This window comes from Lycorma delicatula, chromosome 12, assembly GCF_047948215.1.
Source record: "Lycorma delicatula isolate Av1 chromosome 12, ASM4794821v1, whole genome shotgun sequence".
Lineage (NCBI taxonomy): Eukaryota > Metazoa > Arthropoda > Insecta > Hemiptera > Fulgoridae > Lycorma > Lycorma delicatula.
In genome coordinates this window covers 29,100,496-29,114,790 of record NC_134466.1, presented here as the reverse complement: position 1 = coordinate 29,114,790, position 14,295 = coordinate 29,100,496, and the positions used below count along the sequence as shown (strand labels likewise).

At 36.0% G+C, this 14,295-nt stretch overlaps 1 protein-coding gene across 3 annotated transcripts in view; it reads left to right on the top strand.

Moving 5' to 3' along the window:
• Nucleotides 1-10,973, top strand: part of LOC142332868 (4'-phosphopantetheine phosphatase-like) — a 54,147-nt gene extending 43,174 nt beyond the window's left edge. For 2 of the 3 annotated variants that reach the window (XM_075379546.1, XM_075379545.1), the window contains exons 13-15: nucleotides 2,446-2,600; nucleotides 3,845-4,014; nucleotides 10,642-10,973. In XM_075379546.1, the coding sequence (XP_075235661.1) occupies nucleotides 2,446-2,600; nucleotides 3,845-4,014; nucleotides 10,642-10,885 (569 nt within the window). In that variant the 3' untranslated portion in view covers nucleotides 10,886-10,973. The remainder of the gene's footprint in view (nucleotides 1-2,445; nucleotides 2,601-3,844; nucleotides 4,015-10,641) is intronic. The other variant, XM_075379547.1, reaches the window with a different exon arrangement.
• Nucleotides 10,974-14,295: the final 3,322 nt, after the last annotated feature.

Here is a 14,295-nt window from a genome sequence, read left to right as displayed (position 1 = left end):
ATAGTGTTTATATTTAAATACTGTTTATGTTATTAATAAATTTAACAACAATAAAATGTTTTGTGTGATGACAAAAAAAAATTGAATTGAAAAATTTAATTTAATAAAAATTTATTTATTTAATTTTGTCAATGATTCAGAAAGCCAGACTTCTACTCTAGCTCTCTTATAACTCTAGTAATAACTTAAACATTGATGTAAAAATAAAATTATATGTTAATATTGTTTTTATTTATTTTAAAATGTTTTTTCTTAATCAAAAAGTATAGATTTTTAAAAGGGTTATAATTCAATGAAAGGAAAAGAAGAAAAAATAAAATTAATCTTCAGAAAAGTCTAAAGACAGTAAAATTTACGCAACAAAAATCAGCTATTTATTGAGATATTATGTTTGAAAATTTGAAAAATTAAATAAAAACCTAGTTGGAATTAGTATAATTTTCATACTTATAATTCTAAAAATCATATACAGTAACATATTCATGTTGGGAAGTAGCACTTACATAAATCATTAGATCTTCTTTCACTGATACAAAAATTAAAAATCCTAATAATAATAAATTTGGAAATTAATTGTACAGCCTTATTCGAGGGCTATTTGTCAATTAATTTCTAGTCCTTTATATTCTACGAAGGAATGGGGGGTTAGTGATTCTATCTTTGCACAGTTGATTAGCTTGGTTCAGTGTGGCTCTAATATTGTTATTGGAAATACCACTTGCTTGTTTGTTCCTGTAAAGATGGCTCTTGCTCAAAATGGCTGCTGGTGTAGAAAATCCTGTCGACTGTGAAGTGTATGCCGTCCATTTCCTTCACGCAGAAAACTTTTCAGCTGTCAAAATTCATTGTAAACTTTTTATAATTTATGGAGGGAATATAATGTGTGACAGTGCAGTAAGACAATGAAAGATATGGGAAGGTTGAACAAAAATTCACGACAGTGAAAGAAGTGGTTGACCCTCAATTGTACAGATGAACTTGTTGCAAGTGTCGATGTGAAAATTCAAGAAAATTGTTGATTCACAATAACAAAATTATTCAAATGTTTCCCTTACATGAAATCTTAACTGGTAGGTTAGGCTTCTAAAAATTTTGTGCTCGCTGGGTGCCTTTCTTTCTTTTTCCTGTTTAGCCTCCATGAGTTACCGTTCAGGTATTACTGCAGAGGATGAATGAGGATGATATGTATGATTGTCTTGTACAGTGTCAGTTTGACCATTTCTGAAATATGTGGTTAATCGAAACCCAACCACCAAAGAACACTGGTATCCAAGATCTATTATTCAAATCTGTATAAAAGTAACTGTACTAGGACTTGTATTCTGGAACTCTCGACTTCCAAATTAGCTGATTTGGGAAGACGTGTTCACCACTAGACCAACCCACTGGGTTGCTTGCTGAGTGCATATGCTCTTTCTGACAAACACACAAAGAGGATGGGGTCAGCACTAATCTTTCTTCACTATTAACATACAATAAGGAAAAAATCCTTGACCATATCGTAACAGGCAATGAGATATGGATTAAATTTATTAACATAAAAATAAAAGCTCAATCGATGCAGTGGGGGACACCAGTTCTCGAAAACCCATGAAGGCCCATCAAACATTTCCAAAAAAGCTGATGGCATCAGTTTTTTGGAATTGTAAAGGTGTGATGTTGGTTGAGTTTATTGAAAGAGGCACAATTTATGCTGAATCTTATTGTAAGACATTGAAGAAATTGAGGAAGGCTATAAAAAACAAACGACGCAGTATGCTGAGTTCAGGCATAATTTTTCTTAATGAAAAATCCGCAGTACGCACTCAATGCCAAATCAACAGTTTCAAATAGAAGTTGTTTAACCATCCTCCACACAGCCCTAATTTAGCTCCCAGTGATTATCACTTTTTCTCAAAAATGAAGAAATGCTTAATGACACAGCATTTTGAAAATGACGAGGAGATAAAAACCGTGATACTCCAGTTTAGTGACGATGTTAATCCCATATTTGGCTTAACTCACAGGTGGCAGAGTTTTATGACAAGGGTATTCAAAAACGTGTTTGCAGATATGACAAGTGCCTTAATTTGAATGGCAATTATGATGTAGCAAAGTAGCTATAAGATGTATATAATAAATTGCTTTTTTTTGTAAGTTGGTCTCTTTTTAATAAGAATTGGAAATTACTTTCTGAATAGCCTCCATATAAATTAATTTGTATACACAACCTGTATATACAAAAAATAAAACTGAATTTTGGAAATAAGTGCACATGGGTTCAAGAATTATTATAAACATTTAAAAAATTATAATGAAACAGAATTATTTGATTAATTTTTATTAAAGAACATGGCATTTGCTTTTATACTTTTTCCTTGAATATATATATTTATATCTATATGAAGTTGTATTTGTGTTTTTGATAGCTCGCCCATGATTTTCATTGTTTCTGTTTGGTTTTAGATCGTCCATGGTTAGTTGACTGTCTGGATGATTGGTTAGATCGAATGAAGGGTCCTCCACATCATTGTGCTGCAATATTTGTTGATAATAGTGGTGTTGATATCATTCTTGGTATATTACCATTTGCCAGAGAACTTATACAAAGAGGAACTAAGGTGAGCATCATTTCTTAATAGACTGATATCTAAATAAATTTTATATTTTATTAAGTTAGGTAAGTAAACCATTTCTTTTCTGAATGTGCAGATCATAAATGCCTCTTCATAGCAGTAGCATTTCTAATTATACATTTTACTGTGTGTAAAATCTAAAGGCGGGTCCTCCCTACAAGCTGCCTCTACTTGTCTCCTCTACCTCACTCCTATAACCAGGTATACAGAACACTTGCTACTGATTGATATAGAGTTAATGCGTACATGCTATTTAAAAATAATTTTCATAAATAACTATACCACGTCAAAGAAAATCATAACTTTATAGCCTATAATAAATGAACAACTCATTTCATATACTTTTGTATTACATCATTGTTTAGTTATAGCAAAACTTTGGTTTTAATGTACTTGAAAAAAAACATATACTTTCAAAAAATAAATAAGTAAATTTACTTTGTATACACTTTGAACAAAATATTAGTCATAAATAATTTTTTTTTTGTAATAAAAATTACCAAAATATATCTTGTTACTATAATAGTAACATCATAATTGGATACGGTGCAAGTTATTGCAAATTAATGGATATGACTTTTGGAATATACTACTTCAGCTGCTGGTATGAGGAGAGGTCACTGAATGATGTTAAGAGCAGTGGAGGGGATGCCACACACACTACTGACCCGCCTGCAGATATTACATACACTACAGATGCTGTGCTACTTGATCCCGCATATTATCAGTATACTTAATTGTTGATAGATATTTTCAGTGATAAACCCTAGTGTTTATGAATTTATCTAAGTGTAAATAGCATGTAACATAGACTTTCCCCAATTATAAAATGTTATAACAAATTTATTATTGTAGGTAGAGAAACACAGTATTTTACAGATAAACGTACTCATTTCCTATGATGATATCAAAATCATTATACTTAAAAGCCACCCGTAGCAATGTAGAATCAACTTTTGGCAGCTATCTCAATTATATACTAGAAAACCACCATCATCAACAACTTGTATACTTATTTATCTGGAATACTGCAAATATACAAAAATGGATGTTAAAATTCTCTTACATTATGAAATATAAACACAATATTATTATAAAAAAACAGCCAAAATAAAATAACAAAACTTGCCAGAAATAACACCAGCTTTATAATTACCTACTATCATATCATGTATCTTTGTCATTAAATTTGTTACTTAAGTTTATTTTATGTATTTTTTATTTTACAGGTGATACTGTGTGCAAATTCTGCTCCAGCTTTGAATGATGTTACTTATTCAGAATTGCTTGTTATATTGAGACAAGCCTCATCTGTGTGTCCCGTTATTGAAAAAGCTGTTACTATTGGTGAATTAATTGCAATGGAAACAGCTCAGGCTGGTCCCTGTTTAGATTTAAGGTACTTAAAAAGTAATATCAGAATTAGTACTGGTCATTTGGTGTAATGGCATATGTTGACTTCTAAATCTGGTTATTTTTGATTAAGTTCCTAAGAATAGATGCATTATTTTTCACATATCATTTCATCCCTTTGTGATGAGATCATTTTTTTATCACCATCCATTCCTTTTCCTTATCCTTCATCTTTTCTCTACAGTGGTTTTTGCTAGATAACTATTGGATTCCATTAAGAATGCAGGTACCTCTGAATTCTATGTCTTCGGTATTTGTGTGGTTTGATGGAAGCAGCTCTGCTAATAGTTTTGTCCAGGGAACTGTTTCCCATCTGGTGGCTGTGCAAAAACCATAACCTTTCAGAATTTTTTTTTAACACTTAGCTTTTCTTTTCTTTCTTTTTTTCCTGTTTAGCCTCCGGTAACTACCGTTTAGATAATACTTCAGAGGATGAATGAGGATGATATGTATGAGTGTAAATGAAGTGTAGTCTTGTACATTCTCAGTTCGACCATTGCTGAGATATGTGGTTAATTGAAACCCAACCACCAAAGAACACCGGTATCCATGATCTAGTATTCAAATCCATGTAAAAATAACTGTTAGCGCCACACCTCTCTCTCTCTCTCTTTTTCCTGTTTAGCCTCCGGTAACTACCATTTAGATAATTCTTCAGAGGATGAATGAGGATGATATGTATGAGTGTAAATGAAGTGTAGTCTTGTACATTCTCAGTTCGACCATTCCTGAGATGTGTGGTTAATTGAAACCCAACCACCAAAGAACACCGGTATCCATGATCTAGTATTCAAATCCATGTAAAAATAACTGGCTTGAACTAGGACTTGAACGCTGTAACTCTCGACTTTCCAAGTTAGCGCCACGCCTAAATCAGTAAAACTTCACCACAGGCCAGACATTTTTTTATTTATTTATTAAGACCATTACGTGTGCATCAAAATTATACACGTGGCCATTTTGACATTGCTAAAAATGTATCAGATTGATACACATGGCGCTAAGAGTGTTAATACTTAGTGCAGAAATATAACGTAATGTAGGTGGAGATGCTTATATATAAACAAACATATATGGAACTTTTTTCAAATTCCCTCATTTATTCTGGTGCTGAAGTACAAAGCAATATTGGAGGTTATGCATATATATATATATATATATATATATACACACACACACACACACACACACACACACACACACACACAGATAGATATGGAATTCTTTTTTCAAATACCCTCATCTTCTTGAGATCCCTAGACCACAAGAAAGCAATAAATCTTATAGATCATCTTTTTTACAAATGCAGTACCAGTACTTTCCCACTTTTATAAATGACATAGGGAAAGTAAAACTTATCTTATAAATCCCATGCAGTAAAACTAATAAACTAGTTTTCAAAATGTATACAAAGTAAAAATATTTAAAATTGAAATTGTTTAGCTTCACCAAACTTTATTTTGTTTTATTATTGACAAATATGTGTAACCTTGATTGTTGCTGTTAAATTATTACTTTTGTCTGTGAAAATGGTAGTAAAAAAAAAAGAATAAAGTATGTATGTAGTTGGAATCTTTTTTTTGACCCACAATGATTTGCGCCATGCTTGTTATCAGCACCCAGACAATATTACTATTATAAGCAATTAAAAATTGATTTATAAATTAGACTGATCTAAAACGCCTATTCCGTATTCTAAAAGCAAAATAAATGGTATAAATAGGTTAACCAACTATAGTAAAAACCAAATATTTGAATATAAACTGAGGGCCCTAAGAAATTGTAAAACATTCGATAATGTCATCTCATTGTGTCCTAACATATTTTGGAAATTAGCCCCTAGTTTAAACTTCTGATGCAGTGCCACATAACAGACACAGTCCGCAAGGTTGTGGTATACAGTCAGTTGGCAGTTGCAGGGAATACAATCCAGTGCATCAGTCAAGTCATGAGATGTCCATGTATGAGCCTAATGTCTCCTATATTCAAATAGCAAATAGCCTCCTCTCGACGTCTATTCCTGCATTAGGTGCTCCACATTGATACAGTATTCTTAACAGGATGAAGTTCATTGTTGATGGTAGCATTCCATTCAATTTGCCACTCATCACAGATCACCCTCTTGAAAACAGACAAGATCATTGGGAACAACATGATTAGCGAAAGAAGACTGGAAACAAGCCTCTTTTGCTAGATAACCAGAGAACTAACAGCACAGTCATAATACTCTCAGCGCATTCATTGTCTGAAATTCCAATATAGCTGGGGTCCAGCAGAAGCTCATAGTTGTGTTATGCTGAGTTTTTTCAGATATAACAGACTGTATGCCACAGACAACAGGGCGTCTGGAGTACATGTCACTAATCGCCTGTAAATTACTCATGGAATCTGAACAGACAACTACGTGTCAAAATTTTGGGCTAATTATATTTAAGGCCTTATTAAAAGTAACAGCTTCGCAATGAAAACACGGATGGTACTGGTAAGGCCAAACATGTATGTTCTGTTGCCAACCACAAGAGCACAACCAACAGAATTAATGTTTTTAGAGCCATTCGTGTAAACTATAGAGAGTCTGTGTAGTCAATCTCAATAGAGGGGTAAATCATTTTTATTTCCGTATGCAACAGCATTATAACCTTGATCATATCACGTATGATCTATAACAACAGCACCCATTTTAAACTAAGAATGCATTCAAATATACATGGTTGGATATATCTGTCTTCATGTTTCTGGCAAGGGGTCACCTGTCAAAGTTGCTATTCACCACTTTCATACTTTATTATTATTATTATTTTTTTCTTTCTTTCCATTGGGGAGGAAAAAGCTCTGCCAGCCGCCGTCAGGCCCGCACTGATGGCAGTGCGGGGCTCTCACCCGCTAAAAAACCTCCCCTCCTATCATGCAGGGGCTGGATCTAAGCCATATGGTATGAACAGACCCTGCATGATCACCCAGGCACTCTACTATCCGAATCTGTGTAACCGGAAGGCATCCCCAGGGGGTGATCGACGAGCGACGACTCCAAGGAGCCCCTGCCGCCCACCCCCAGAAGCTGGCCTCCCTAGATCACCCGTCATCAAACTCCCAAGTCTCCATAGATTCACATCTACTCAGCCTGCCGTCGCCTCTCTTCATTGGCCTTCTCTCTTATCATTGATGTGATACGAGAAGGCCAATACACACACCCCACTTGTTGCTATTGCTGAGCATTACCTTGATTATATTGTTGGCCCCCTCCACACCCTGATCCTCGAGCACTACGCGGAAGTTGCGCCATCTAGGGCAAAAAAACACTACATGCTCTGCTGTATCCAGTCCGCCGCAATCGTGACAGCGAATTGTATGGCATCTGCCCATCCTGTACAGGTAGTTCCGAAAACATCCATGTCCAGACAGGAACTGGGTGAATTCGTAGCCTGTGTTACAATGCTTTCGCTCCACCCAGTTCTTGATGTCTCAAGGGTGAGCCCATAGGTCCACCTTCCTTTGTCCGAATCTCGCCATCAATTGCCTCCTTTCTGTCCCCTCCATTCACTATTGAAGCTCTCATTTGCGCTTGTAAGTCTATGGGCGGTACTCCAGCTATAACCAAAGCCGCCTCAGCCGATCGTACGATACCCTGCGATGACATGTATGTTTAGCCTATGTTGTTGCATAACCAAACGCCTCACGTTCCTGGCCCTCGACAACGCTCCCAGCCATACAGGAACTCCATATAACACCACCGAAGAGTACACACTGGCCAACAGTTTCCTCTTACCTGTCTGAGGACCGCCCTTATTTCTCATCATGTTGCTGAGCGCCTTCACCATATTTTCGCCCTTTCTCGCCGCCTCCTCAACATGTATAGTAAAGGATCGGTTCTTGTCCAGCCACACACCTAAATACTTTGCGGCTGGACTAAGGTAGACTATCGTGTCCCACTCTAAAACACAATGGATGCAGTCTGCGTCTTCTAGCCATAACAACCACTTTCACTTTGTCTTCAGCGAGCCGTAGACAATGAGCTATTAGCCACCTCTTATCCATGTCAGCCGCTTCTTCACCGGCCGCCATCAGTTCTTCTTTCGTTTTGAGCACAATCACCCCCTCTGTATTAACTGGCCGCTGCTGACATCCACTGCTCTTATGGCCCTTTCCATTACATCTAAAACATAGTCTAGACCGGTCTGGCCCTCCGCACTTCGCAGCCATATGGCCATTCTCCCCACACTTGAAACACCTCAATGTTTCCTCCCTCCGGCACACTGCAATTAATCCAGCCTATCTGTATACTCTAAACTTATAACCTACGCGCCACAAACCCAGGCACCATTATCATTGCATTCTGCGATCCTCCATAAGCCGGCCGCAAGGATGTAACTCAAATCTGCCTCCATGCAGCCAGCATATGCCGCCACCGACTTGACCACCTCAGCAGCTGTCGTGTCATGCTCTAAATCTTTTATATAATAGTATGCAGGGCGAGTTCGTCGACCGACCTCTGTGACTGCAACCCCATCAACATGTTGCCTGATGGACTGCTCTAACAGACTCGCTTGTTTTGCCTTGACACGTATTTGTACTTCATTGGCGTTCCATTTCCTAACTGATAGCACTTCAACCACACTATTGTCTCCTTCCTTTACACATTTGAACAGTTCAGCAAAGCTCCGCCCTTCAGCTCTGATCGACTTTGTACGTGACGGCTCACCCTGTCGAGTAGCCTTTCGCTCTCCAGTAGACTCATAGATGTATAACATCTGCTCCTTACCAGCCCTCTACCATCACACTCAAGCAATCTTTTCAAGACGGCTCCAGTTCTACCAGCTGGAGACACAAAAGGAGCTTCCACTCCCATATCTCTTAGTTTTTTGATGCCCCTGAAGCAGTCGGCTATCATCCCATCTACATCCTCTGAGTTCATTACTATCATGTAGATAGTACCTCCCACATCTATTTCCTCACCACTGAATACATCCTTGGCCCCTAGACTGTCAACCAATAATAGTCCACTCTTAATCTCAGACTTGTCCTCCAATCTTCTGACTCTTGGCGCCATCCGATAAGTCCTACTCGTCCGCTTAGCTGAAATTGGTCGTAAATCATGTATTAATACAACTTCTCATCCTTCCTTGTCTGTGAATGATGTATCAGCCATTTTTACCATCTTGAGACCTTCCTCACCACAGTGTTTGGCAACAAGTATAGGAACCTCATTGTCATCAACGCCCTCCTCCAGTTTCCTGATGATATCATCAGAGCTGATTCTTTTGAGTGTCTGAAATTCTTTTTGAGTGATTCGGTTGTAGAGCAGGAATAACCTGCTCTACAACCGCTACATAACCTCTGATTCTCAGACCCCTCCGTCTGTGCGGTCTTTCGAGGTAGTTCATTCAGCCAACCAGTTGAAATAATCAGCCTAACCCGCTGCACCAAGCCAACCAGGGCCGGAGACGTTGACTTAACATCCTGCTTAACCTCAGAACACGGTTTGACGAGAGAATCCAACAGCTCAGCTCAGGAACATAGATCTTCCAGGACAGTTGCAAATCCCGTGGTTAGCAGCTCCGGGCACTCCTCCTGGGTCCCACAGTTCTGGAGATCAGGACCTGAATCACCACCGGACTCAGCAGTCAGTCATAGAACTACCATCATCTGGACACGATCTCCGCTTGATGGCATGCGAGGACATTGCCGGCGGAGTCAGCGATTTCTGTCGCTTAAGGCTAGATTTGCCTCCCACCACAAAACACTCTTCCATTTGAACTACACAACGGTCTGTGAGATCGGGACTGTCACCCCCCAAAGAAGAGTCTGAACCAGCGTACTCCACTACAGCAATCCGGCGGGTTTCCAACTGAGTAACCCTATCATCCTTCCGCTTACAACGCGTCTTCCGACTGGTATCCTCCGATATTACCTTCAACGGGCTTGAGTGGTGACCCTTCCTAGAAGGTAAACCAGTGCCTCCACTGAATCACCAGATGAACACCATCAGAGTCACCAGACGAACATTTGCGAGGTCTGCAACCCCGCAACGGCCTCCCCGCTCCCCTCAAAACTGGACGGCAGTCCTCTTCACTTTTTGGATCCTCAAAATTGGACATCAGAAAAAACGAACAGGATAATCTTCCAACGCCAACAATAAAGAAATAACAAACAATTGTTGTAAACAAACCATGCAAATATATAGTTTTACCAACTAAATTTGATGTAAAATGGCAGAAAATGTATATATATGTATAATATAATCCATAATAAATATAAGTAAATAATAAATAACACCCAACACAACAAAATATAAAGAACAGAAACAGAAATAGTCACTGTTAACCTACGTTGCTATGGTAAACAATCAGATGTAAATAAAGTATAATTAAATTAATAAAACAATAAAAACGGGAACAAAAGCAGAAAACTGAACTCAAACCAATCCAGCAAAAAACAATAACAAACAAAAACAAGCACAGTAAACCGAAAGAACGTAAAAACGAACACTAGCACGGAGTTAAAAGAAACACGCCTAATCACCATGGAACTCCATTCTACCCTCTTATTATTATTATTTTATGAAAATTTTTTTAAAATAAAGTCATATAATTAATATTTACTTGTTTGTTTTCAGTCGACTTAATGGAGAATTAGCTAAACAAATGAGAGTTGTTGATCTGTTAGTGATAGAAGGTATGGGACGAGCAGTTCATACAAATTTAGATGCTAAATTCAACTGTGATTGCCTTAAAGTAGCTGTTATTAAAAATAGGTGGTTAGCTAATAGACTTGGTGGACAAATGTTCTCTGTTCTTTGTAAATTTGAATCATCAAGAGTAGAAGGATGGTTATGTCAGTTACATTCTAAAGTAGGTTAGGTTTAGGTTTATTTTATTTTATTTACGTAAATGTATATATATATTATGTATGTATGTAAGCAATAAATATATTACTTTTTTAAATTTATTTTATTTTAGATTCTGTCCAACTTGCTTGGATCTCAATAACAATATCTCTACTTCCATAATTCTGATCCCTTTTCCTTGTTTTAAATCATGTTATATTGTGTTTTGTGCATTTTCATCATAATTATCTGCAGTCAAAAATACATTTTGAGTAGTCTGCTGATTGTTTATGCTAACAAGTCATATTTTTCCGTTTATAAGTTGGTAACAACAATAATATTATGAGAGGGGAGAAACCATGTGACTATTGGATTTACTTCCAAAAAGTTTCATCAGTAAGCTGAAGTTCTGCTCAAGAAAAAACATAATGTAGTGACTGATTTTATAGTGACACGTTTTCTAATATAAGTCAGTCTTGTGAAATAAAATATACAGTTTAATATTGTTTCCTTTCTATGACTACCATAAAACCTCCTAACTTTATTTATTAAAAACAAATTATATGAACCTATTTTGCACTTCTTTCCTTTTTGTCTATAGGAAGAACAACCACTGTGTAAGGCAATTCTAAACAGACAAATGAGAAAACAAAAAAGTTGTAAAATACAAACATTTAAAACCCTGATAATAATGGTGATGAGATGGGATTAAAAATGTGCTAATTGATAATTAAAGTAAATGCAACCAGTAGTAATTTAGAATAGCAATAATACATTTAAAAGTTGTTAATACATCTTCACTGTAAAATTACACAAAAAGTTAACAAAAATATTTAATTAACATTTCTTACAAATCTGTTGGGATAATAAAATGTAAGACAAGATTCAAGTGAATTTGCATCTTCTACTTTATGGATTATTTTATATAAAAAGAGTGGTGAAAGAAAAATGATACAGTCATACATACATGACTTTTTAGGATGTTCTGTCTGATACAAAATTAAAAAAAGTCATGTTGAAATTTTTATTGTTTCATAACATAAAAATGTGAAGAAGGTATATCTGAGGAGATCCATACATCTATACATATTTGAAAAGATTGGGAATTATTTGTTTACACTGCTGATAACATTGTCTTTATTATTATTAGTAAGCCAGTCAATTTAAACTAGATTTTTGTTTTTATTATTTATTACTACAGAATAAAAATACAAAATAAATTGTTTGCTTTTCTACGTAGTCTCTCTGAAGTTTTACACATTTTCCTCGTGTGGAGTTTCTGATCCCTTCCTCATAAAAAGCTTGCATGATAGATCACTAACCACTTGTGCATAAACTCCTCTACTCTATTGTCACTCTAGAATCAATGGCCCAAACAAAAGGAATTCCCAGGAAGATAAATCTGGATTGTTCAGGACATGTTTTAAGGTTTCCAGTAAATTTTGTCCAGTTTATCCCAAGCGTTGATAGTTGTGTGAGGCGTTGGTGTGTAATGAAGGAAAATTACATCTCTGATTGGCTGACGGTGCCTTTTTTTCTTGTAGATGGCTTTCACTTTGAAAAAGAGCTGACAATAGTATGGAGTATTCACAGTACAATATTTATGAGAAAGTTGATGAGTAATACACCTTTCCATCCCAAAAAACAATTGCAAGGGCTTTTCCAGCCAATTTTATGCAATTTTTTACAACTGTAAAGTTTGTTTTTTGTGCCAGCCAGCTGCCATTCACTTTACTATATAATAAATGGATATTAAAACATTTTTTGGTAAGTAGCCTACTGTGACATTTATTACATGGTTTTATTTAACTTGCAATGCATGTACCATAAATTTACATAAGTGCAACTCTTGCTTTAAAAGTATTAACTTAAAATTTGTTATTCTTCGTTTTTTGGTTATCTTTCTATACTTGCAAGTGTTATGCCATTAGGGATTCTTTTAGATATTCCAACATAAAATAGAGTTTATTCGTCAGTAAAGAAAGCAAAACATATAATTACCTTGTGACAAATTTAAAATCGTTATGGAAATATACGTTTTGGGACGCCTGAGTCCAAAACAGGGATTTTGAAAAATGTCTATATCTGACAAACTTTCTGTTGATTCAAAAATAAGTTTTTAATGTTATAATGATAAGAGTCATGTTTTTGAATAAAGATAAATTTGTATAGTCATACCTATAAAACTTAATTTTGACAAAAATGTCAGTTAAAACCTTTCTTGTCAAGCCAATGCAATAAGATGCCATATCCACATCAATGTTTGATCAAAATAAATTTTTTTCCAGTGAATTTAAAATGAAAATATACCAGCAGCAGTGATGAGGATGTGAACAAGGAAGTTCAACCACCCTCAGGTTCAAAAACGACTATGGGGCCTCCTACAGTTCATCCAATGTTCATCACTGGATGAACATTCATCATGTACAGTTCGTCCAATATGGAACACAGTGAAAGTGAAATTGATGATGATGTTGGAAAATTTGTCTGCCTGATGAGCATTATGCCAGTTCATAAGAAAAAATATCTCTTGGAAAATATCTGTGTACCTTTGAAGAACTATGATTTTGCGGCAGATGCCAAACACCTCAAGAGGGAATTTAATCTCCCGTAGCTGGACACATTTACCATGGCTAGCTTATTCAAGACAATTCAAAGGTGCTTTCTGAAAATATTGTGTGTTGTTAACATGATTATTTCAAAGCTCATGTGCAGTACGTGGGACATCAGATTGCAATGGTATCTGCAAAATCGTTCATGGAGGACGTTTCAGTGGACAACCAACTTCACCAGTCTTGACGAAGATTAATAGAAAAAATAAAGTACTGTCCTCAATTATTTTTCCAGCACATATGATTACTTCTCGGAGCCAAAAATCTGGATGAAGGCATATTTATTGACATATGAAATTTACGCATCGAAGCAGTTGATTCACAACTCAAAGACCAATTTGTGGTTCAAAATGTGGAATAAAGTACAGTAAGCGCCAAACATAATTGAGGTTTAAAAAAAAATCGTTTTTCCCGATGAATGGAAAAGCACTTCTGATATTGTTTTAACAGCCCTGCTCAAGAAGTACTGTCGAGCGTTTATTTAGTTACATTCGTCAAATTAAAACATGGCTAATAAGCACCATTGAAAACTTGTAAAATGGGTTAGCTATGTTAAACATTTACCGACAATGGATTTTCGCCACCAAGGAGCAATTAGTTAAAGGAGCACTTAGACAATTTGCATGTAATTCTCGCAAACTATTGTTACAGAATTAATTTTTTTTTTTTTAATAAATATTTTATTTTTACATTTGTTACTGTGTATTATTACATAAAATCCCCCTCGTGGACTACCCTTCCACGATGAAAGAAGTTAAATTCAGAAAGCTTGCCCCCTTCCTTCTGTTTTGAGCTGGATACGCCCTTGATTTCAACATAATTCGGAAAATAA